General features: G+C 42.0%; 3 protein-coding genes across 7 annotated transcripts in view; 1 reads left to right on the top strand and 2 right to left on the bottom strand.

Moving 5' to 3' along the window:
• The window catches only part of guk1a (guanylate kinase 1a), a 37756-nt gene that overhangs the window by 3008 nt on the left and 13031 nt on the right, over positions 1-21717 (bottom strand). The window contains exons 1-6 of one of the 4 annotated variants that reach the window (XM_071361552.1): positions 7130-7440; positions 1123-1236; positions 981-1022; positions 592-827; positions 305-389; positions 120-205 (exon numbers count right to left, since the gene is read on the bottom strand). In XM_071361552.1, the coding sequence (XP_071217653.1) occupies positions 120-205; positions 305-389; positions 592-827; positions 981-1022; positions 1123-1234 (561 nt within the window). In that variant the 5' untranslated portion in view covers positions 1235-1236; positions 7130-7440. Of the gene's footprint in view, positions 1-90; positions 206-304; positions 390-591; positions 828-980; positions 1023-1122; positions 1237-6064; positions 6195-7129; positions 7441-21717 lie in introns of those variants that run through there. The other 3 variants (XM_071361549.1, XM_071361551.1, XM_071361550.1) reach the window with 3 other exon arrangements.
• Positions 6713-10859, top strand: LOC139550583 (multiple myeloma tumor-associated protein 2 homolog). Its single transcript, XM_071361548.1, has 8 exons — positions 6713-6845; positions 7638-7791; positions 7877-7922; positions 8213-8295; positions 8744-8816; positions 9020-9108; positions 9221-9313; positions 10152-10859. Exons 1-8 carry the CDS (start codon positions 6749-6751, stop codon positions 10405-10407), a joined length of 891 nt encoding a protein of 296 aa, XP_071217649.1. The 5' UTR covers positions 6713-6748; the 3' UTR covers positions 10408-10859.
• On the bottom strand, positions 14003-18121 carry arf1 (ADP-ribosylation factor 1). 2 transcript variants are annotated; one of them, XM_071361553.1, is made up of 5 exons: positions 18000-18121; positions 17241-17420; positions 16936-17046; positions 16713-16837; positions 14003-16550 (listed from the first exon to the last, which is right to left on the bottom strand). In XM_071361553.1, exons 2-5 carry the CDS (start codon positions 17383-17385, stop codon positions 16389-16391), a joined length of 543 nt encoding a protein of 180 aa, XP_071217654.1. In that variant the 5' UTR covers positions 17386-17420; positions 18000-18121; the 3' UTR covers positions 14003-16388. The 2 variants fall into 2 exon arrangements, with proteins under 2 accessions (XP_071217654.1, XP_071217655.1); XM_071361554.1 differs by lacking the exon at positions 18000-18121 and adding an exon at positions 17610-17992.

Below are 21717 nucleotides of genomic sequence, written 5' to 3'. Positions count from 1 at the left end.
CAAAGATCTATTAAGGATTTAGCAATACACATTATGTGACGAATTGGTTTTCAACAAGTGAAATGGTGCGTATGGTCCAGTCCATCATACCCAGCTATGTCATGTCGATACCAACTGACCTCAATAAGAGTGTCTTTCAACTTCCCATAGGCATCGTCAAGACTATCATTGACAATGACAACGTCAAATATGCCAGGATCTTTGCCTGAAAGATAGGGGAAACAGTTTTACACCATTTTTTAACATTTCATTTATAAACATACAACTCTGTTTTCGCCCAAAGTCTCTCCAGAATCAGACTCACTTATCACCATGTCCACCTGAGCAGCATGCAAACGTTTCTGGAGGCTCTCCTCTGACTCAGTCTCTCGGTCTCTTAAACGTTTCTCCTAAAATTACAAATGACAGAAGAAGATTAATTAAGTCATGGGGGTTTATCTTTGGATCACAATCCCAGACTGAGTCATTATAGGTTTATAACCATATTACACGTTTAAAAACAACATTCAGTATGGTATATCAAGTCTTTCAAAGTAAAACGAGACAAAAATGGCCCTGGTAAACAGTTTTATAATGCTGCCTGTCTTTCACCAGGATGCTCATGGACGGAGGTTGGATGAAGATGTAGATGGGGTTGAGGTCTGTTGTCTTGACCGCCCTCACTCCCTGCATGTCGATGTCCAGGACGCAGATCAGGTTCTTGTCCTTGACGGCCTGCACGGAGGCCTTGCTCGTCCCGTACATGTTCCCGGAAAACACTGCACTCTCAATGAACTCCCCTTTGTCGATGCTGGCCTGCATATACTCCCTTGTAACATAATGATAATCTGTAACACAACAACAGTTGCATGTTAAAAGGTTGGTTGTTGAAACCAATAGGACACAGCGGACAGCATAGGTGCTTGAAGCTAATGAAAGAGATGCAGCAGGAGGATTTGGAGTAAGATCATCCATCCTGGGAGTTTAAAAACCCTACCAACCTTTACCATTCTCTTCACCAGGACGAGGGCTCCTTGTTGTGTCTGACGGATGAGAGCACACAATTGGATATCTTATTTCTGTAACTGACACCTCCCTGACATTATACAAAGTTAACATGGGACTGGAGCAGAGCACACTTACGTGAGACGCTGAAGCCAAAGATGCCCTCGTACTCCTTGAGCAGCTTCTTGAGCAGCGTGCTCTTCCCAGCCCCCGACGGGCCACTCAGCACCACTGGCCTGGGTCCTGCCATAGCTGGGGGAGAGAGAAAGAGACAGAGGGTTAGAGGAGATGAAAACACACACACACACACCACAGGGTGTGGTGGTTAACCAAACGGAAAGATCATTTTACACAAATGGTTGGAACTGGTGTCATGAGAAACACAGATTAAAAACCTACCTAGGCCTATCCTTTACTCACATGAAACTGGTACAATCTCAAGTAGCCTATATTGAAAAAGATCAGACAGGTGGTGTAGTATAGGCTGGTACTACCATACTGATCTCATGAGCTTACATAAATGGTTCACCTGTAGTACAAGGCTAGGTGTAATATGCCTGGTCTAAAGAATACACTATAGGGATGAATATGAGAAGGACCTAATGAACCAAGCATCCCATTAAACATGGAACAAACAGATTAATTGCCTTTTGAAAAAAAAAAACATTTCAGAAGGTGATTCTGTAGTAAACATCCTAAGCAATCAGAACAGGTTCCAACAAGACTAGTAGGACCAACACAGCTAGAGCGGTTATTAAGTCCCATTAGGCCGTTACCACGGCACCGTCTACTAATTGGAGTGCCTAAAATTACCCTGCTGCTTCTGATTGCAAGGCATAAGTGCTTTCAGCACACTGTCTGCAATTACTTTTTTGACAGAAAATACATTTAAAAAGACTAAAATCAGTATGATCCTAGGCTAAATGTTTACTTGTTTCTTAGGATAAAGCCTAGGCTATTTTTGTATGTGTTTTCCAATTTAGACATACCCAGCAAATGTTCCACTAATAGGTCTAGGCCTAAACTGAAACTAGTACAATCTGAAAGAGGAACAGCCACATACTGTGGAGTTATTCAATTTTCAATTTAGCTTGTGTACTAAAAACGATCAGCCGAGTCAACACAGCCAGGTCAACTACAGAGATAATGACAGTGATAATATCAATGACAGACTATTTTGGAATTAATTAAACAAAAACAGCTTTACAATCATATTTTTTTCCTGACCTATCCTATTCCAGAATGATCTTTGTCTTTAGTTGTTAGCCATATAGGCTAGATCATATTATTAGGCAAAAGTCCCTCTTCCTACTTACCTTCAGTCACTTTCAGTAGACGTGTGAGTGAGGGAGAGCAGCAGGATGTGGGAGGACTGGATTGGCAAGTGAATGAGCAGCACTATTATATACTGGAGCTGGGTGTGTCAGTCTATGTGGTGTGTGTGTGGGAGCAGACTGAGCACTGTACAAACATAAGGAACTAAATCGCTGCTCCCTCCAATCACCGCTCAGTAGGTTACACAGTAGCCTAAACCCTGCCCAGCAGCTCGTGACATAGCCTAGATATTGACAGCTTCTTTCAGTTGTCTACAGAAATGATAAACGAATCATGCAAAACACGAAATAAACTCAGGTGAGAAATTATCATACAACAGTCTACTGCATTAGTATTAAACACTGCAAACATAACTAGACCTAAAAAGGCATGTCTCATAAATGACAAATGCCTCTTCAATCCACAAAATAGCATTGCACCTTAAACGACCATGTCATTTATATATTGCTAGCCTATACTGTTTTAGGCTACTTACTGAAAAGTAAGTAGCCTAAAACAGGCTGTGTTGGTTAGATGTCCAAAAATAAGAAACTCCATGCGAATGATGTGTCATACTTTACTTAAGTGCTGCTGCCTCCTCATAAATCTACAGATGCTAATTTAAAGGAACTAGAGTTGTCTGCAAAAAAAGGAGTTTGTTATAATAGCCATGTAGTCTATGATCCCATATAAGCTCATTTCCATTTTTAAAATGATTCTCTCTTGTAATAGGCTAATCAGACCTGAGCTCACCCCCTGCAAAAAAGGAAAAACCTAGGAAAAACCTCAGTGTGTGTAGCCTGACAGCTGCAGGTGACAGGAGTATTCATTCTCTGCCGCCTCTTGAATGTTTAAACCACAAACAAATTCACAGCTCCTTTCCAAGTCAGAATCAGTCATGGGTTTGACGCTGGGATGCAGAGGGTCAGACTGTTGTCACAAAAACATGTGGACAGAAAAAGAGACTATAAGAGTGGTTTAGGCTACATCCAGTCAAATAAGAAACCACTTCTCACTAGGTTCAGATCTAACTTTCTCTTCCTTACAGTCAGAATACCAGCCAGAAATGGTGCAATTCAAGAGAAGGTGACAAGTTAGCCTGTACAGCAAATACTCAAAACAATTGGGTCTACAATGACACCATACATAGGGACATCTTATAGGCTTGGCCTAACATCTAAAGGCAACACTTTACAAATGTGACAGAAAAATTGGCTATAGGCTACGTCTCCACAGGCAGCCCAATTCTGAGATTGTTTCCACTACTTGGCCTTTTGCCCAATCACATCAGATCTTTTCCCATCAGATATTTTTCAGATCTGATAGGTCAAAGGACAAATTAGTGAAAAAAATATCAGAATTGGGCTGCCTGTGTAAACAAAGCACGTGTTACAGAAAACGAGGTGCATGTGAGCCGACTGCAGGCAAGGGATAAGGCTAATTGAAATGGTTACAGGAAACATTGTTCTGCATGCCATTACAGATTTTGCATTAGGTTTACTTTAGGTCAACCCTTATATATGCTTTCCACTGTTTCACAGCATGTGATCGATCTTTGCCCGACAGTGACCAACCTTTCATCATGTGAATTCAGTTGGCTCCTAATTTCATTAGGCTGTTACTGATTAGTGTGTTTTCTAATCAGCTGCAGCCTACGATAACAAAGTGCTCAGTCAGGTAAGATACACTACATGTCCAAAAGTATGTGGACACCAGTTTGTTGAACATCTCATTCCAGAATCATGGGCATTAATATGGAGTTGCTATAACAGCCTCCGCTCTTCTGGGAAGGTTTTCCACTAGATGTTGGAATATTGCTGCAGGGACTTCAGCCACAAGAGTATTAGTGAGGTTGGGCACTGATGTTGGGCTATTAGGCCTGGCTCGCAGTCAGCATTCCAATTCATCCCAAAAGGTGTTCGATGGGGTTGAGATCAGGGCTCTGTGCAGGCCAGTCAAGTTCTTCCACACCGATCTTGACAAACCATTTCTGTATGGACTTCGCGTTGTGCACGGGAGTATTGTCATGCTGAAACAGGAAAGGGCCTTCACCAAACTGTTGCCACAAAGTTGGAAGCACAGCACTCTCCGGTCCCGTTCTGTGAGCTTGTGTGGCATATCACTTCGCAGCTGAGCAATTGTTGCTCCTAGACATTTCCACTTCACAATAACAGCACTTACAGTTGACCGGGGCAGCTCTAGCAGGGCAGAAATTTTACAAACTGACTTGTTGGAAAGGTTGCATCCTATGACAGTGCCACGTTGAAAGTCACTGAGCTCTTCAGTAAGGCCATTCTACTGCCAGTGTTTGTCTATGGAGATTGCATGGCTCTGTGCTCGATTTTATACACCTATCAGCAACCATGCTCTGAATGCATGTGTGGGTATGGATGTGGGTAAGCAGACAATCAAGCCATTACGGCCCCCCCATGATGAGTTCAGATTTTTTGTGGCTGCCACCCCATCAAAGTTGCCTATCCCCGATCTAAAGCATATTGCATGAGAAGGTTCTTACCTAAAAAGGTCTTCCATCCCTATCCTATGCGGTTAAAATTAGGCTAGAATTTTTTTTCTCTCCATTCAACAGTAAGAAGGCAAAAGCTGCCAAACCAGATCCAATCTGTACTAACAATCAGTTTTCCCTTTCTCCCCATATTGTCCCCTATAATAACTCATAGCTTTCTAGAAACATCCAAGTTGATAAGATATCAAGCCATAATAGAGCAATGTACTTGATACCTAATTTAGGCACCACTTACTGCTATAGCCTAAATCTAGCATGTTAGCTGTGTGGGAGAGGATAGATGATGATTATGTAAACAAAACATTTCAACTTCAACACAAATGGACAGAGAATTAGACAGCTGGGTCATTCCTACTATGCAGTGCCTATTGGAGCTCATACTTTTGGGGGGAAAGCATATCTTTTTTAGTATTGTATCAGAAAAAGGCCATGTTTGACTTTCATAAAAACATGTTGGTCAAGCTCAGACACTTAAAAAAATGCTGGGGTGTATTTCTCAACCTGTTAGCTGCATAATCCTAAATGGGTGGAATTTTACAGGGTGGGAATGTGGAGCCTAAATTAGCCATAGCTCTGTGAGTGAGGCAAGATTGAGCTAGTATAATGGTGAACATTTGAGCACGATTTTAAAAACAGATAAAACAGTGTTTATATTTATTTAGCTTTGCACCATTGTTTTCCCACCAAATAAATGATGACACTTCCTGAATGTGGTGTCATTCTAGGAAGGGGTTGTTTCTTAAACGGAGATTAACAACAAATTAACAGGGTGGAAAGTGATATCAGAAAATCTTAAATAAAATCATAAATACAATAATTATTAAAAAACGTTATTGATGAAAGACAATTTAACTAGGACTATAAAATAACAAAGAAATATTTTATATTTTATGGTTTATATTTCTCGTGGAAGTTGATGAATAACACCCGGGGACATGGCAAAAACGCCTACATCCACTGAAAAAGTGTTCAAAAGTCATAACATTCCTCTCAAGAGCCATATTTTTGTATTTTTGAGGTAAAAGACACCTGACCTTATATTTAAAGTATTTTGGAATCCACATTTTACAGTAAATAAGAAGTGATATTTCCTGGGGACAGAATAATGCCTTGAACACGGATTGACCAATGCGTATGGCCTGTGTGACAGACTGGCTCGCTTCAGTGATGATAAAGAAAAACAGCAGGCTATTGAGAAATAGTTCATAGACTAGCGGTCAAAATAATATATGATCATCCTACCTGAGAAGAGCCTGGATAAATACCTTGTATACATCTACAATGACTGCGGTTCAATATCTCAATAATGTCTCCAAGGCGTCTTTTCCGTACTTATTAGGTGGTCTTCTCCATGTTCTGTCTACATTCCGCGTGAGAGCCATTATATAGATTGTGTTCCGACGTCATCATCACGAGCCAAATAAACGAGAGTACATCGTTCAAATACCAGTGTGTATACGTCCTCAGTGGAGTACATTCAAATAGAAAACGCTGTCGTATTTTTGTGAGCGGTTAAACTCCGCGCGCGATACATAGACAGTTTGAAAATCTACATTCAACCCAATAAGCAGAAATAATATAATTACTTCATATAAGTATTTTACAGGGGTTGCAGATTCAGTATTACGAACTGTGCGTAATGAACGCCCCCAGCTAAAAATAGCTATTTGCGTGCAGATGATCGGCTCACAAACACGCGAGACAGAACAGTTAGCAACCGTGTGGTTTTCGTGCTTCACTTTTATAGCTCGCTAACTCAGTTTATTCGAAACACGGAAAAGGTTACTATCCATGCTTCTAACCATCGCTTGCTATATCATCGTAAGCGGACGTGAGAGAAAAGCCAGAAGGAAACTCCCCGGATGGACAACGAGAGGGCCTAACGTGTAAACAAAGCTTTCATCGTCTTTATTCAACGCTAAAATAATGTTTGGTGCTTCGAGATCTGGGGGTGTAAGGGGAGGGCAAGACCAATTCAACTGGGATGACGTGAAAGGCGATAAACACAGGGAAAACTACCTCGGTAAGTGGAGAAAAATGGGCATCAATCCATCGTCGTCAATGACCTTTGTCTACTGTAGCTAACGATTCGCTTCTTTACGAATAGACAGCAGGGCGACTATCCAACTAATAATTCGGTCAAATGTTTCTAGTTAGTAACTAGCTACTTTCTAGATGTAACTAGATACAGTAGGTAGCTACTTAGCAAGTTATAATAATCAACAATGTAGTTAGCTAACGGTAGTTACCGTAATAAAGCAATAGGTTGTTAGCCTGTACTCGTTTATTCGAGTGCCACGTTCTTACCTTTTTCCGAAGTGTAGTCAGTCCCTCATTAACGTTGCATTGCTTGTCAACAACTCAGATTGTCTGCCTGGAATATACTTTTTTTTTTTAAACCCAGCTAACTATGTTGGAATGGTGAATTTGAGATTAAGATAAAACCAAGCGCAAACAATTGACTGTGCTGCCAAGGAGAGCGGCCACGCACACTCGACTGCAGCTGGTCAGGGAATGCAATGATGCTAGTCTGCGCATATACATGGCTTGCTGTATTCTATATATGATGTTATCCAAATTAATACACTGGTCACGAACGATAACTATTTCTCAAAGATTTTACACTGTGCAGCCAGGAGTAGAGGGGTGTGTATTCAACACGGAAACGTTTTGCATCGTTGCATACTCTTTGATTGTAGAATAATAGTTATGGCAATCACTTCTTTATGTAACTTTATTACTTAAGCCATGTCTCTGATTTGGACATGCATGCATTTGGAGTATATTTACATCCCTGCTATTGTTTCATCCCCAGGGAACTCTCTTATGGCACCAGTGGGGCGATGGCAGAAAGGCAAAGATCTGACGTGGTATGCCAAAGACAAAAAAGGTGGTGTCAAGCCTATGTCAAGAGAAGAGGAGCTTGCTGCTGTGAAGGCAGCAGAGCAAGAGGCACTGCTGGCTGCCCTGTAAGTGGAACATCACACAGAAACAACTACCTTACAGAAATATTAGAGTAAAATGTCAAACTAATGTCTTATTCATTCTTTTCAGAGGCCACAAGAATATAAAGAGACAACCATCTGGCCTGACCAAAGAGGTGCTTTTCTTTTCCTTCATAGTGTTTGAGACTCATTTCTATGATGTGCTTTTTGTTCACACAAGTTCTAGTATGTTTTGGATTATAATCATGTCTTAATTTGATAGTATCACAACTGCATTAGACCAGGGAAGATGACATTTAGTTTAGTTTCAATCTCATTTATTTAGATTTTATTTTATTTTTTTGGCACCGTGATTTAACGTAACTAGCCTAGTCATATTTTTACGTACATCTTAAGGATGAATACGGGATTGCTTTTGTAATGCCGATTCCAATGTGTCCAACAGGACCTTGCAGATGTGTGCAGGAGGGAGAATGCGGAAGCTGAGGACAGAGATGTGGACAGAGTTTCTGGCCTTGGAAGCTCCGGGTAACTGACTGAACTGTTTGCAAAAGTGGTTGTTGCTCAAATTCTGTATTAAAGCTGGGTTGATACTGTAGGAGACTTCTCACCAACAAGATTTTTTTTATATACGTAATTTAGTAGACCCTCTTATCCAGCGCGACTTACAGGCGCAATTAGGGTCAAGTGCATTGCTCAAGGGTACACCAGCAGATTTTTCTCCTAGTCGGCTTGGGGATTTGAACCAGCAACCTTTAGATTACTGGCCGAAGCTCTTTAACCGTTAGATTTTTTTTCTCCTACGCCTTCTAAGCATTCTCTCAGGTCGCTCTTCACTCTTGTTTAGACTTTTTTTTAGCAACATATGAGTCCATGACCGAGTATCCCTTTGATATTCAAGTGGAAGAAACCGTGCTTGCCATTATGGATTGGAGTGTACTAGTTGAGTAACTATGAGTATGTTTTCTGTCACCAGTGCAACGTCACGGAAAATGGTGTTCTCCCAACAGGAGAAGGAAGCTGCCAAAATAGGCTTGTCAGTCTTCACAGTAAGTTTATTTTTATGCTCTCTGAGTAAAACATCCTCACGCAAAGGTGAGCCATCTAAAATAATATACAACTCTGTGTAGGTGTGTTAATCCATTTGTGTTAGCTACATATTTTTCAAACATGATTGATGCCGCTTGGGAATTGATTCTGTAATAGTCATGTTACATGATTACGGTCATAATGGAGAGCATTGTTTTCACAGCACCATAAAACAGAAGGGAAGTCTGGAAACCAGGAAGCCTCTGCCAGAAAAACATCTGCGAACACAGAGAAACAGGATGTGGATCAAAGGTAGTGTGTTATTGATCACATAGTGTGTTGACAAGCGAATATCTGAGGTAAATTTCTTCAGATTACTGTCTCAAAAAAACCTCAAGACTTGTCTGTTATACTTTCCCATCAGACATGGTAGCAGCAGAAAGAAGGAAAAGAAGCGCAAAAAGAAGAAAAGGCAGAGAAGAGACTCTTCTTCCTCCGATTCGGAAGATGACAAAAGGTTAGCGTGTTGTTTCTCCTTTTTAGACCTGTATGTCACTTGTATGTCATGTTATCTTTGCCTTTCCCTTTTTAAATGATAAAATCACAAGAAAACACCACCAATGTCCAATAATGTTACAAGTGGCGCAGTGGTCTAAGGCACTGCATCTCAGTGCAAATCCAGGCTGTATCACATCCGGCTGTGATTGGGAGTCCCATAGGGCGGCGCACAATTGGCCCAGCGTCGTCTGGGGTAGGCCGTCATTGTAAATAAGAATTTGTTCTTAACTGATTTGCCAAGTTAAATAAAGGTACAATTAAAAAAAAAAGGCTTATTTGCTTTAGCACTAGAGGGTGCTAAATCACTGTTGGCGAGGTGGAGAGCTGGTTTTTGCCAACCTGCAAATGTTCTGTCAACCATTAGACTTTGTATGCTTGGTAGAAACATAGAACAGGTTGTACCCTTACTAGGGATGTGTCAGTTAATGTGTCCAGCTGCTGTATTCTGTGGTAATACAGGACTGATTAAAAAAAAAAAAAAAAAGCAGGCTTGGGATGTTTAGCAACAGGAAGAGGTAGTCTTAGTTCAAATAAGGTGTAGGTTTGATTTTTGAACTGAGTGAATGCATCATCCAGCCCATGTCATGCTTATCTTGTTTGGGGGCGGGCCTTATTTATTATTCTCCTATGGAACCCAGATAGTTATCCTTTTATAGATGAGGCAATGAGTTATCCTTTTATAGATGAGGCAATGGTTTGTATCATAACATTCAGTGTATCCCTAATTTATCCTCCTCAGCTTACTTTGAGCCCTGCCTATTAGTCCCGATCATTGATTGTGTTTCTTTACTCCTCAGGCGCAGAAAGGACCACCATCATCATAATCCATCATGCCTCAGTCAGACTGGAGCCAGACCCCATGACAGCCATTCAAAGGGGGGACCAAAGGGTGAACGCCACCCCCCCTCCGCTCAACGACGCCAGCAGAGGCATGACACACACTCCTCCGACAGGGAGTCCCCCGTCCCCCGTCACCGTGCCAGCCACAAGGCAGCCCATGCTGCTCTGACACAAAGCCACAGGCTGCGCCATGACACAGACTCTGACGATTAATGTCCCCCCCCACTCAATCAGACACATTGAGGGAGAGGAGTGCTCTAGCCCACAGCAGGGCAGCTTGACTGGTCTATGGACTGTCCTCATGTACTTCTGGACTGGACTCAAGGGCTGTGGTTGAGAACAGTAGGTCAATCTGTAGGCTACTCCTCAAACCACTAGCACCAGTTTTTATTTGTGTTGAATTTTGAATTGATACATTTGTTTCTATTGGTATTTTATTTTTCTGAACCAGCTCAAATGTATTTTATGATCTGTGTCTAGCTACCAAAATTGAAGGACACTATTCATGCAATTGAATCAGGGACTACTGAAAGCAAGTTAAGTGCATGTGTTCTTGGTGCTGAAAACAAGTTAGTCAATACAAACTATTGCTGTCCAAGACATTAAATCTGGTGTGACACTTGCCCATACTACCAGTAAAAAATGTATTTAAATGTGTGCCAACACCTAAATGTTACTGAGTCTTCTCTTTGGTTTGTCAGTCTCGTCATCAGTTGAGAATATTCACTTCTCTCCATCCCACTGTGCCTCACACTACTCAGCATTTTTGCTCCTTTTCCTCTATCAAACAAGAACTCCTTTGCCCCATCACTCTTTTCTGTTCTAGGTTCAGTTGCCTGCCTCCCTGGCTGGGGTAAGATACAATGCACTCCAGTGGTCATAATGGAGTGTAGTGTTTGTATTTGCCTTAAATCAGGTCTGAAAGGGGGCATTCTGCTGGCTGGCACCTGATGGTGCACTAAAAAGAGCAAGGCATTCACAAAGGAGAGTGCAAAGAAGAAAAAAACAGTCTGGTCTTTTATATGACAGAGTACCATTAGGACTGCCACACGTAAACCAAGCTGATTGATGGACAAAGCCACACTGTAAGGGACTCGAGACTCTTGCCCCCTCCTTCCACGACCACCATACTTCTGCCATGTTTTATAGGCTTGGCTGCATTAACCATGGCAGTCTAATCAACCTGAAAGAACAGCCTAAATTGCTCCCCAATTATTGCCACCACCCATCCCTGGCGCAGACAGGCCCAGCTGTAGCCATGTGTAACTTATTCAACACCTGCTTTGGGTGGTTAGTTGGCTGCCATCACCTTGGACCAACCCACTCGCTTAGTCCAAGTCATGGGGGGAGAGTAGTTGGGTGTGATTGTGGATTTGGGACAAGAGAAGGGTGTGTGACCAAAGCACAGGCAAAGTCAATTTTTAGATTAGGAGTAATTTTGAATTCATAATGGGGAAAGATAGAGGCTTGATTAACTCCTACTCATGGGGCAGTGTGGGTTTCTAACCGGGAAGTTATTAAGAAATCAAATTTTATTTGTCACATACACATGGTTAGCAGATGTTAATGCGAGTGTAGCGAAATGCTTGTGCTTCTAGTTCCGACAATGCAGTAATAACCAACGAGTAATCTAACCTAACAATTCCACAACTACTACCTTATACACATAAGTGTAAAGGGATAAAGAATATGTACATAAAGATATATGAATGAGTGATGGTACAGAACGGCATAGGCAAGATGCAGTAGATGGTATCGAGTACAGTATATACATATGAGATGAGTAATGTAGGGTATGTAAACATAAAAGTGGCTAGTGATACATGTATTACATAAAGATGGCAAGATGCAGTAGATGATATTGAGTACAGTATATACATTATATTAAGTGGCATTGTTTAAAGTGGCTAGTGATACATTTTTGATACATTTCTAATTAAAGTGAGCTGGAGTTGAGTCAGTATGTTGGCAGCAGCCACTCAATGTTAGTGGTGGCTGTTTAACAGTCTGATGGCCTTGAGATAAAAGCTGTTTTTCAGTCTCTCGGTCCCTGCTTTGATGCACCTGTACTGACCTCGCCTTCTGGATGATAGCGGGGTGAACAGGCAGTGGCTTGGGTGGTTGTTGTCCTTGATGATCTTTATGGCCTACCTGTGACATCGGGTGGTGTAGGTGTCCTGGAGAGCAGGTAGTTTTCCCCAAGTGATGCGTTGTGCAGACCTCACTACCCTCTAGAGAGCCTTACGGTTGTGGGCGGAGCAGTTGCCGTACCAGGAGGTGATACAGCCCGACAGGATGCTCTCGATTGTGCATCTGTAGAAGTTTGTGAGTGCTTTTGGTGACAAGCCGAATTTCTTCAGCCTCCTGAGGTTGAGGCGCTGCTGCGCCTTCTTCACAACGCTGTCTGTGTGGGTGGACCAATTCAGTTTGTCCGTGATGTGTACGCCGAGGAACTTAAAACTTACTACCCTCTCCACTACTGTCCCGTCGATGTGGATAGGGGGGTGCTCCCTCTGCTGTTTCCTGAAGTCCACAATCATCTCCTTTGTTTTGTTGACGTTGAGTGTGAGGTTATTTTCCTGACACCACACTCCGAGGGCCCTCACCTCCTCCCTGTAGGCCGTCTCATCGTTGTTGGTAATCAAGCCTACCACTGTAGTGTCGTCCGCAAACTTGATGATTGAGTTGGATGCGTGCATGGCCACACAGTCGTGGGTGAACAGGGAGTACAGGAGAGGGCTCAGAACGCACCCTTGTGGGGCCCCAGTGTTGAGGATCAGCGGGGTGGAGATGTTGTTACCTACCCTCACCACCTGGGGGCGGCCCATCAGGAAGTCCAGTTGCACAGGGCGGGGTCGAGACCCAGGGTCTCGAGCTTGATGACGAGTTTGGAGGGTACTATGGTGTTAAATGCTGAGCTGTAGTCGAACAGCATTCTCATGTAGGTATTCCTCTTGTCCAGATGGGTTAGGGCAGTGTGCAGTGTGGTTGCGATTGCGTCGTCTGTGGACCTATTGGGGCTGTAAGCAAATTGGAGTGGGTCTGGGGTGTCAGGTAGGGTGGAGGTGATATGGTCCTTGACTAGTCTCTCAAAGCACTTCATGATGACGGAGGTGAGTGCTACGGGGCGATAGTCATTTAGCTCAGTTACCTTAGCTTTCTTGGGTACAGGAACAATGGTGGCCCTCTTGAAGCATGTGGGAACAGCAGACTGGGATAAGGATTGATTGAATATGTCCGTAAACACACCAGCCAGCTGGTCTGCGCATGCTCTGAGGACGCGGCTGGGGATGCCGCCTGGGCCTGCAGCCTTGCGAGGGTTAACATGTTTAAATGTTTTACTCACGTCTGCTGCAGTGAAGGAGAGTCCGCAGGTTTTGGTAGCCGGTCGTGTCAGTGGCACTGTATTGTCCTCAAAGCGAGCAAAGAAGTTATTTAGTCTGTCTGGGAGCAAGACATCCTGGTCCGCGACGGGGCTGGTTTTCTTTTTGTAATCCATGATTGACTGTAGACCCTGCCACATACCTCTTGTGTCTGAGCCGTTGAATTGCAACTCTACTTTGTCTCTATACTGATAGTTTAATAGTAAATATGTAAATGGTCAAATTTACAATATTTGAATTGTGACAGTTGGCAGAATCATTCAGTATATGTTGCCTTTCTTGCTGTTGATCGATAATGTTCACTGTGCCTTCCTCCCTCTTGAGTCCAAGGAGGAGATAGAGGTTAACGGTGCAATGTCAGCATGATCAAATCCAATAACTAATTCGCTTAAAAGAGAATTACATGAAAAACAACAGAACATGTAAACAGTCTCTAATCACTTTAATTACAGTGCTTTTCTCCCAAAAATTTAAGCTGAAATAACTTTACATTAAAAAAAAAAAGTTTAGACAAAAGTTCTGCTAAAGAGATTGTTTCAACAAAAGGTTCAGGCAATCAGTTTTTATCCAACGCCTTGCTTTAAAAGAAAGACTAAGGGTCCATAGCACTCTGGTGGAATAACACCCAAAACCTTTTGATGAGCACAAAAGGTTTGTAATGGAACAGCATGTTTCTTTGACATGAGAACAAAAGTATCCCCTCAGAACTTAGCCAAGGACAACATGAGCTACGAAGGACAAAAAAATACTAGCGCCCACTAAGTAAAAAATATGGAGTTCATACATATTTCATATTGCCACTGATGCATGCCTTTTTCCAAAACTATTAATATACTTTTATCATTCTCAATAAAAAGGGATGAAAACAAGGTGTTCAGGTCATGATGGAGGACATCAGAATACAACTGCTTTTGTCATATCAGAGCATCATATACCTTGAGTGCTGGGGTAAACAACCAGGTATCTGCGATGGGGGTTCAATGTTTTTATGAATATCGCTAGCAACAACAGACTAAACATATTTTGAATGACATACCTACAGTAGAAAAGAGGAAAATATCTTATTTCTAATGATGTCAACTTTATTTCTCCACTCCTAATATTGAACAAATTACACTCACTGGAGTATCTGACATAGGCTTTGAAAAATAGGCTACCAGTGTGGCAAGTGCTACTGGCTGCTGGTAAGTGTTTTTGACTTGGACATACATTTTTGCCAACCCATGGATAGCAAGCTAAACAGTTGCGCTTAGCGAAAGTGTCTGCAGTTACCTTTCTAGCTAATAGGCTATGTTAGAGTTTACACTTCCTCTTCCAATTATAAATGTGGGGAGGTCAAACTAATGAAAAAAAACATTTACCAAATCTATTCATTTCAAAATGTTTTGATTACTTTGCCTTGACATTCACCCGATAAGACATGAGGAAAAAATGTTTTGGCTAACATAATGGGAGTCCCTGGTTCAGCGGTTTGCTTGGGAGGGGGTCCCTGGGAAGGATAAGGTTGAAGACCCCTGAGTTACAAGGTTGTGACACTAAGTCATTGTGATGGTGATGTTGAGGACATCAAGGTATCCCAACCCTTGAGCACCTGCAGCTGACAAGAGTAATGACAATGCTTATGTAGACAAAAATGTTTAACAATCAATTAGCTAGTCCCGCTGACAATCAATGTGTTCGAGATATTAGATTCTGCACAGAACATGGATTATAGCAAATGGATAGGCAGGAATTCTGCTCCTCTAGGCATTGAGAAAATCTGTTGATTTGCACACAATCTGTATCTTGAACATGCATTTGTCCAACATACAGACCATATCATGCACTTTTTTGCTATTAAATTCAGGCTCACTGCGACAAAGGCAGTACACATGATTAACCTGAGCCACTTTCATACATCATAATGCAGACCAGACAGCATCTCTGTCCATCACAAAGCAGGTGAATGATGAGATTCATGGAGGAACATAGTTACTCTGCATGGCAGCCACTTCTCAATGAAAGCCAACATGATGACACACAACAAAAGCTGGTAAGTGTCAACAAGAGTTTGACTTTGAAGCCCACGGACCTCTGTTTTAGGCTTCATCTCAATAACATTATCTTCAGTGTTTTACTAAATTGTATTTTGGGGGGAGCAGGATATTGTAGCCTTCAGAGGTGTTAAACCATAATTGTTGCAAGTAGTACATCTGTATGTATGATTAATTCAGGAGAAACACTCCTTTCAGTAAAAATTACCAGCAAACTTATGTAAAAAAGTCATTAAACATAGGGTCCCATCAATTACTTTTTGCCTCCATTTTCTATTTACTAGACATGTATATGTCTGCCCAAGGGTCAAGAGGAGGAAATAACCAAGGTGGATTTTTAAAGTCTGCAATAAGCTGCCTCTTAAACCCCCCACCACCCAAAACAAGACTATTTACATTAAATAAGAAACCCAGACAGCTTTCCATGATTGGGTTATTATCCTCCCTGGCCCATATGGTGTATTGTTGTAACGAGAGATGAGAAATGAGGGCAGCTTTCCAGTAGGTACTTTTGACAAAAGTAACTTAATTTTCAACATCAGAAGAGTACAAAGCAAAGATAGAGAGAAGATACAGTGTTACACTTTTCACACTACTGAGCCGAGCAGAGCTGTACTGCGCCAGCCTGGTAACTCTTCTACCACACAGTTGCTAGAACCGTGCAGGAAAGGACAACATGAAAGAAAATCATCTGAGCCACCGTACGGTTTGAGTCGGCACGATAGAGTGAAAAGGGTATATGTGAGTTGAGGAGGACAGTGGATTATGATGATTAGGCCTATTTCTGGTTTTTTAACTGATTAGACAACCAATCCAGTCCTTCATAGAGACCGTCTCCGCTGGTGGCACAGGTGGCCTGGATGTACCAGTTTCTATGGCGAAGGGAGTGCAGTCCCAGCTTGTCTGTGAGTTCGGCCGCATTCATAGCATTTGGGAGGTCCTGAAAAGAGAAGTTGTCCCATAATGAGACAAAAGCCAAGCCAGGGAAGGACATCCAAAGTATATAACAGGTGTATTGTCCTTTCTATTTTATTAATACAAAAAAAGCAAGTCGGAGGCTTTTTACTTTCACACAATGGACAGGTGAAAAATGTAGGAGTACCTGTTTGTTAGCGAATACTAATAAGACTGCCTCTCGTAGTTCATCCTCTGCCAACATTCTCATCAGTTCTTCGCGGGCTTCATTCACTCGCTCTCTGTCATTGCTGTCCACAACGAAGATGAGACCTGAAACACACCAAAAGAAAAACATTTTGAGTCAACATCTCTAGTCTGTTGGTCCCCCTTTGACAGGAGTAAAATTACTTGCTGTCAGCACATCTTACCCTGTGTGTTCTGGAAATAGTGACGCCACAACGGTCGAATTTTGTCTTGACCACCGACATCCCACACTGTAAAACTTATGTTCTTGTACTCGACTGTCTCAACATTAAAACCTGAGTTGAAGAAAGAAGACATTAATAACCGGCACAATCTATTTGATGCAACAAGTGAACATGTGCAGGGGGAAATTGTGTTGTTTTTAGTTATATATTTTTAAATAGTCTCAACGTTACACAAAATATGATATTCATACAAACTGGGCTGACAACACTTAGGCCTACATGCCACCACCAGTGCTACTACTTACCTATAGTTGGAATGGTAGTTACAATTTCTCCAAGTTTGAGTTTGTACAGGATTGTTGTTTTACCAGCAGCATCGAGACCCACCATGAGGATCCTCATCTCTTTCTTGCCAAATGCTTTAAAGAGGCTTGCAAATAAATTCCCCATAGTGAAAGACGGATTCAACTTTGGCAGTAGGAATACTAGAAGAGAACAAGAGGAACACAGTTTTGTAACCGTCAGTGTGTAGTTGTGCACTGCCAAATACAGAAGGTTAACCCATCTTATAAACTAATTGAGTTGTTTAATATACCTAGTATATCAACTTTCTGCCAACTATGTTGGTTGATTAGTTAGCAATATAACTAAAAACAAGAAGCTAGTTTACTAACCATATAGTTCGCGTCAACGCTTAGATAGCTGCTAGCTAACGTTACACAAATCATTTCATAAACTAACCAGTTGGATAAATTAAGATAATAACCATCGCGTTGAAAACTGTCTTGCAGTGAAAGACAACTGGCTATTACGTTAGCTATATCGAAAGACCACTAAGTTAGCTCTCTAATAGATAACTAGCTGACTGTTTTGCTAGCTTTAGCAAGCGGCGCCAAGCTAGCCTAACCAGCCATCTGGCAAGTTTTTTTCAGACCTTTTTAACTAGCTAGACCCCAGGAAATGAGACCCCTTTACGTTATATAGCTAAGCAGCTAAATACAATGTATGTGACTATTATCATATTCAAACAACATCAAGCGTAAAAATGACAATTTTCTGCTTACAGTTGTTTTCAATCCTTTCCTCTTTAAGGCGTTTCCTTCCTCAAGATGTCGGGTTATTATTTGGCCACGTCAGAGCTTCCAGAACGACTTCCGTGAAACATAGCGTTTGGTATGTCGCGCCCTATGGCCTGGAGGCGAATGGCACTCATTTTCACATTTTTGTGCTGCTAAAACATGAGTTTGCTTGTTGCAGGTGCGTGAGAATAATTATTCGATTATATGAAAATAAAAAACACACACTGCTTTTTCTTATATAACTTTAGTTTGAGGAATGGCAAAAGCTTGGCCAGAAAGGTAAACTTATAGGGAAAGACAACATTTTAAGGGTTGTGATATATTGTATTGAATATTATCTCCAATCAGAAAAATGTTTTACCTGTTGATGTGCCATTCTATAAATATTTACATTTTTTGGATAAAGTTCAAGGTGGGCACCATTTTGATAACAGAAGTCAGTCAACTTGATCTCCTCTCTTCCTGTGCAGCATAGTGAAAGCTACTGAAGAGTGCTCTTACTGGCAAACACAGTGTTTTCCTTTTCTTTTTAATCAAATTGTATTAGTCATAAGCGCCAAATACAACTGGTGTAGACTTTACCATGAAATGCTTGCTTACGAACCTTTCCCAATGATGCAGTTTAAAAAAAAGTATAACAAATAAAATACCAACACAATAAATAAAATAAAATAAACAAAAATTGAGCTATATATAGGGAGTACCAGTGCCAGATCAATGTGCAGATGTACAAGGTATTTGAGGTAGATATGTACATAAAGGCAGGGTAAAGTGACTAGGCATCTGAATATATAATAATACGAGTAAAATAAAGAACAGAGTAGCAGCAGCAAATGATGAGTGCAAAAGTGTGTGAGTGTGTATGTGTCGGTATGCGTGTGTGTTGTGTGTGTGCGTATGTGCGTATGTAGTGTATGTGGATGTGTGTGGGTTTTATGTGGGAGTGTCAATGTAGTGTGTGAGTGAGTGTGTATATTGTGCGTATACTGAGCCTTCCTCTGACACCGCCTTATATAGAGGCCCTGGATGGCAGGGAGCTCAGCCCCATTGATGTACTGGTCAGTCCACACAACCCTCTGTAGCGCTTTGCGGTCAAGGGCGATGCATTTGCCATACCATGCGGTGATGCAGCCAGTCAAGATGCTCTCGATGGTGTAGCTGTAGAACTTTTTGAGGATCCGAGGGCCCATGCCAAATCTTTTCCTGAGGGGGAAGAAGTGCTGCCATGCCCTCTTCATGACTGTGCAGATGTGTGTGGACCATGTTAAGGCCTTAGTGATGTGGACACCAAGGACCTTGAAGAGCTCGACCCACTCCACAACAGCTCCGTCGATGTGGATGGGAGCGTGCTCTCCCCTCTTTCTCCTAGAATCCACAATCAGCACAATTACAATTACTGACATTGAGGGAGAGGGTGTTGTCCTGGTACCACACTGCTAAGTCTCTGACCTCCTCCCTGTAGGCTGACTCATTGCTGTCGGTGATCAGGCCTACCACCGTCGTGTCGTCAGCAAACTTTATGAGGGTGTTGGAGTTGTGTGTGGCTACACAGTCGTATGTGAACAGGGAGTACAGGAGGGGACTAAGCACACACCCTTGAGGGGCGCCATGTTGAGGGTCAACGTGGCGGTGGTGTTGTTGCCTACTCTCACCACCTGGGGCCGGCCCATCAGGAAGTCTAGGATCCAGTTGCAGAGGGAGGGGTTCAGTTCCTGGGTCCCTAGCTTGGTGATGAGTTTGCATGGAACTATGGTGTTGAGCTGTAGTCTATGAATAGTATTCTCACATAATTATTTCCCTTCTTGTCCAGGTGGGAGATTGTCCAGGTGGGAGATAATTCACTATGACATAATTCATTCTTTCTGCCATAGACTTCAAGGGACTTCACTAAAGGCCAGAGATGCAGGGCCCACAAAATTCAGACCAAGGCTAAAAAGACCCAGCTCCTCTTTCTCCACACCTAGCACAATGGAAGACCATCAGTTTGTGGAAAAAATCAAGAGTGCATGTGGTAAACTGCCTTGTTTTATTCAAACTCACTAAGGACCAACATTTCCATTATAGGCCATTTCAAACCCTCCTTTATTCCTTGACAGCTTAGCAACAGGGCAGATTGAGTTACAACACTGAAATGTTTGATAAGGTATGAACAAGATTCTGTAACTCTAACCAAGACCTGTGACACTGTTTGAAAAACATTACAGTCATAGCAAACCCATGAACATGAATCCAATCCAATGTTTTCATCATCAGACTTATGGACATTGGTTGTACTAGTTCTACTCTAGTGTAGAAATAATAATATAAGTCAAGGGGTGGTGGTGCTGCTGTCACTACAAAACATCCTTGTTTCTTTCTATACATGTCCTGTCTTGCCTCCCAGGTGTTAGATTGAGTAGAGTAATGAACCGCCCTTGCCCCTTGATATTGCCGCCACTGTACAATGTACAATGGCACATAGGCCTATTCATGTGGGCAAATATGCAGTGCCAATCGGGGGCATTTGAGGGGTGTCTACGAGACACTTGGCTTTTCATCATGTCTGTCTTCTCACGGTCTCAGGGTGAAACCAGGGTAGCTCAGCTGTTGCCATTATGGGGGTGGAGTGCAGAGGCTAGCCAGCCAGCCAGCCAACCCGGCCCAGAATCACCCCTTTCTCTGGCATGGCAAGACCTTGTCCACTGAATAGCTTACCACAAAACAATGTCCTCTGTGTGACTGTGAGACAGGTGTTTGATCATTGACAATAGATTGACAATAGATGCTAATGTGAGCAAGCAAAAATATGTTATTGGAAAAAGAAAGGAGAACATAATGCCCTGCCACAGGGTTGGTTGCAAGAATAGATCTATGACTTCATTTTCCATTACTTGACTATTCTATTCATAACCAAATGTTCAAGTGTGAGTTGGTTCCATTTCAAAAGAGAGAAAAGTGTGAATGTGCTTATATATTCTGATATACAGTATGCGTGGGTTGTCTGTTGGTATATAATGTTTTAAAATTGATATGTTCACCTGCCCAGAGACTACAGATAAGTAAATTAGCTGTTAGCTAAATGCAGGGGCAATGCATCACTTCTAATTTCTGAGACTTAGCCTATGTTGTTGTACATTATCCTTTAACAAATAAACATAATAAATCAATTAAATACAATTCAGGCTAAAGGTTTCCAATGGATAGAATGGGGATGTTCTCTAGGCCTACTAAAGATAATTAATTCAGACTATTGTGATTGTAATTTGTTGTGCATGTCACATAGGCCTATATTTATCTAATGGGAATTCCAATACATTTCGTCCCCAAAAATATTCAAAATTCTTCCTCTGATTCACAGAAGCCTAATAATCAAATATTTATGTGCAACAAGTTGAATTTTAACCAGGGTCAACCATGTCTGCCCCTTCTTCAGTGGAGAGGGCAGTGCCTGGGACTCAGGGACAGAGCAGCAGGGGGGAGAGTGGGTCTGTGGTTGGTGGAGGACCACACAGCGAAGCCTGCATAATGCCGTCTCACTACTGGAACCTTCATTTGTGGTTTTGGCCTGCCAAATGCCTGAGGAAGAAAAACTTTCAGGATAGGTTTGTTTCGCAGGCAGACAGTGTTGTATTCACTTGTAAAGGAGTGCTGTGTTTTCTCTACAAGATGGTTATTTTTATTTTGGATGGTTGGGGTTTCACTGTTCTAATGTTGCAGTCCAGTG

Source organism: Salvelinus alpinus, chromosome 23 (genome assembly GCF_045679555.1).
Source record: "Salvelinus alpinus chromosome 23, SLU_Salpinus.1, whole genome shotgun sequence".
Taxonomy (NCBI): domain Eukaryota; kingdom Metazoa; phylum Chordata; class Actinopteri; order Salmoniformes; family Salmonidae; genus Salvelinus; species Salvelinus alpinus.
Note: the sequence above shows the minus strand (reverse complement) of the source record. Positions and strands in the feature narration are given on the sequence as shown.

Coding starts and splice junctions, on each gene's coding strand:
- LOC139550583 (XM_071361548.1), top strand. CDS start 6,749: ATGTTTGGTGCTTCGAGATCTGGGGGTGTAAGGGGAGGGCAAGACCAA. Junction 7,923..8,212: donor CATCTGGCCTGACCAAAGAG/GTGCTTTTCTTT, acceptor TGTGTCCAACAG/GACCTTGCAGATGTGTGCAG. Junction 9,109..9,220: donor AAACAGGATGTGGATCAAAG/GTAGTGTGTTAT, acceptor CTTTCCCATCAG/ACATGGTAGCAGCAGAAAGA.
- arf1 (XM_071361553.1), bottom strand. CDS start 17,385: ATGGGGAATTTATTTGCAAGCCTCTTTAAAGCATTTGGCAAGAAAGAG. Junction 17,047..17,240: donor AACTACCATTCCAACTATAG/GTAAGTAGTAGC, acceptor TCTTCAACTCAG/GTTTTAATGTTGAGACAGTC. Junction 16,551..16,712: donor TAGTATTCGCTAACAAACAG/GTACTCCTACAT, acceptor TTCTCTTTTCAG/GACCTCCCAAATGCTATGAA.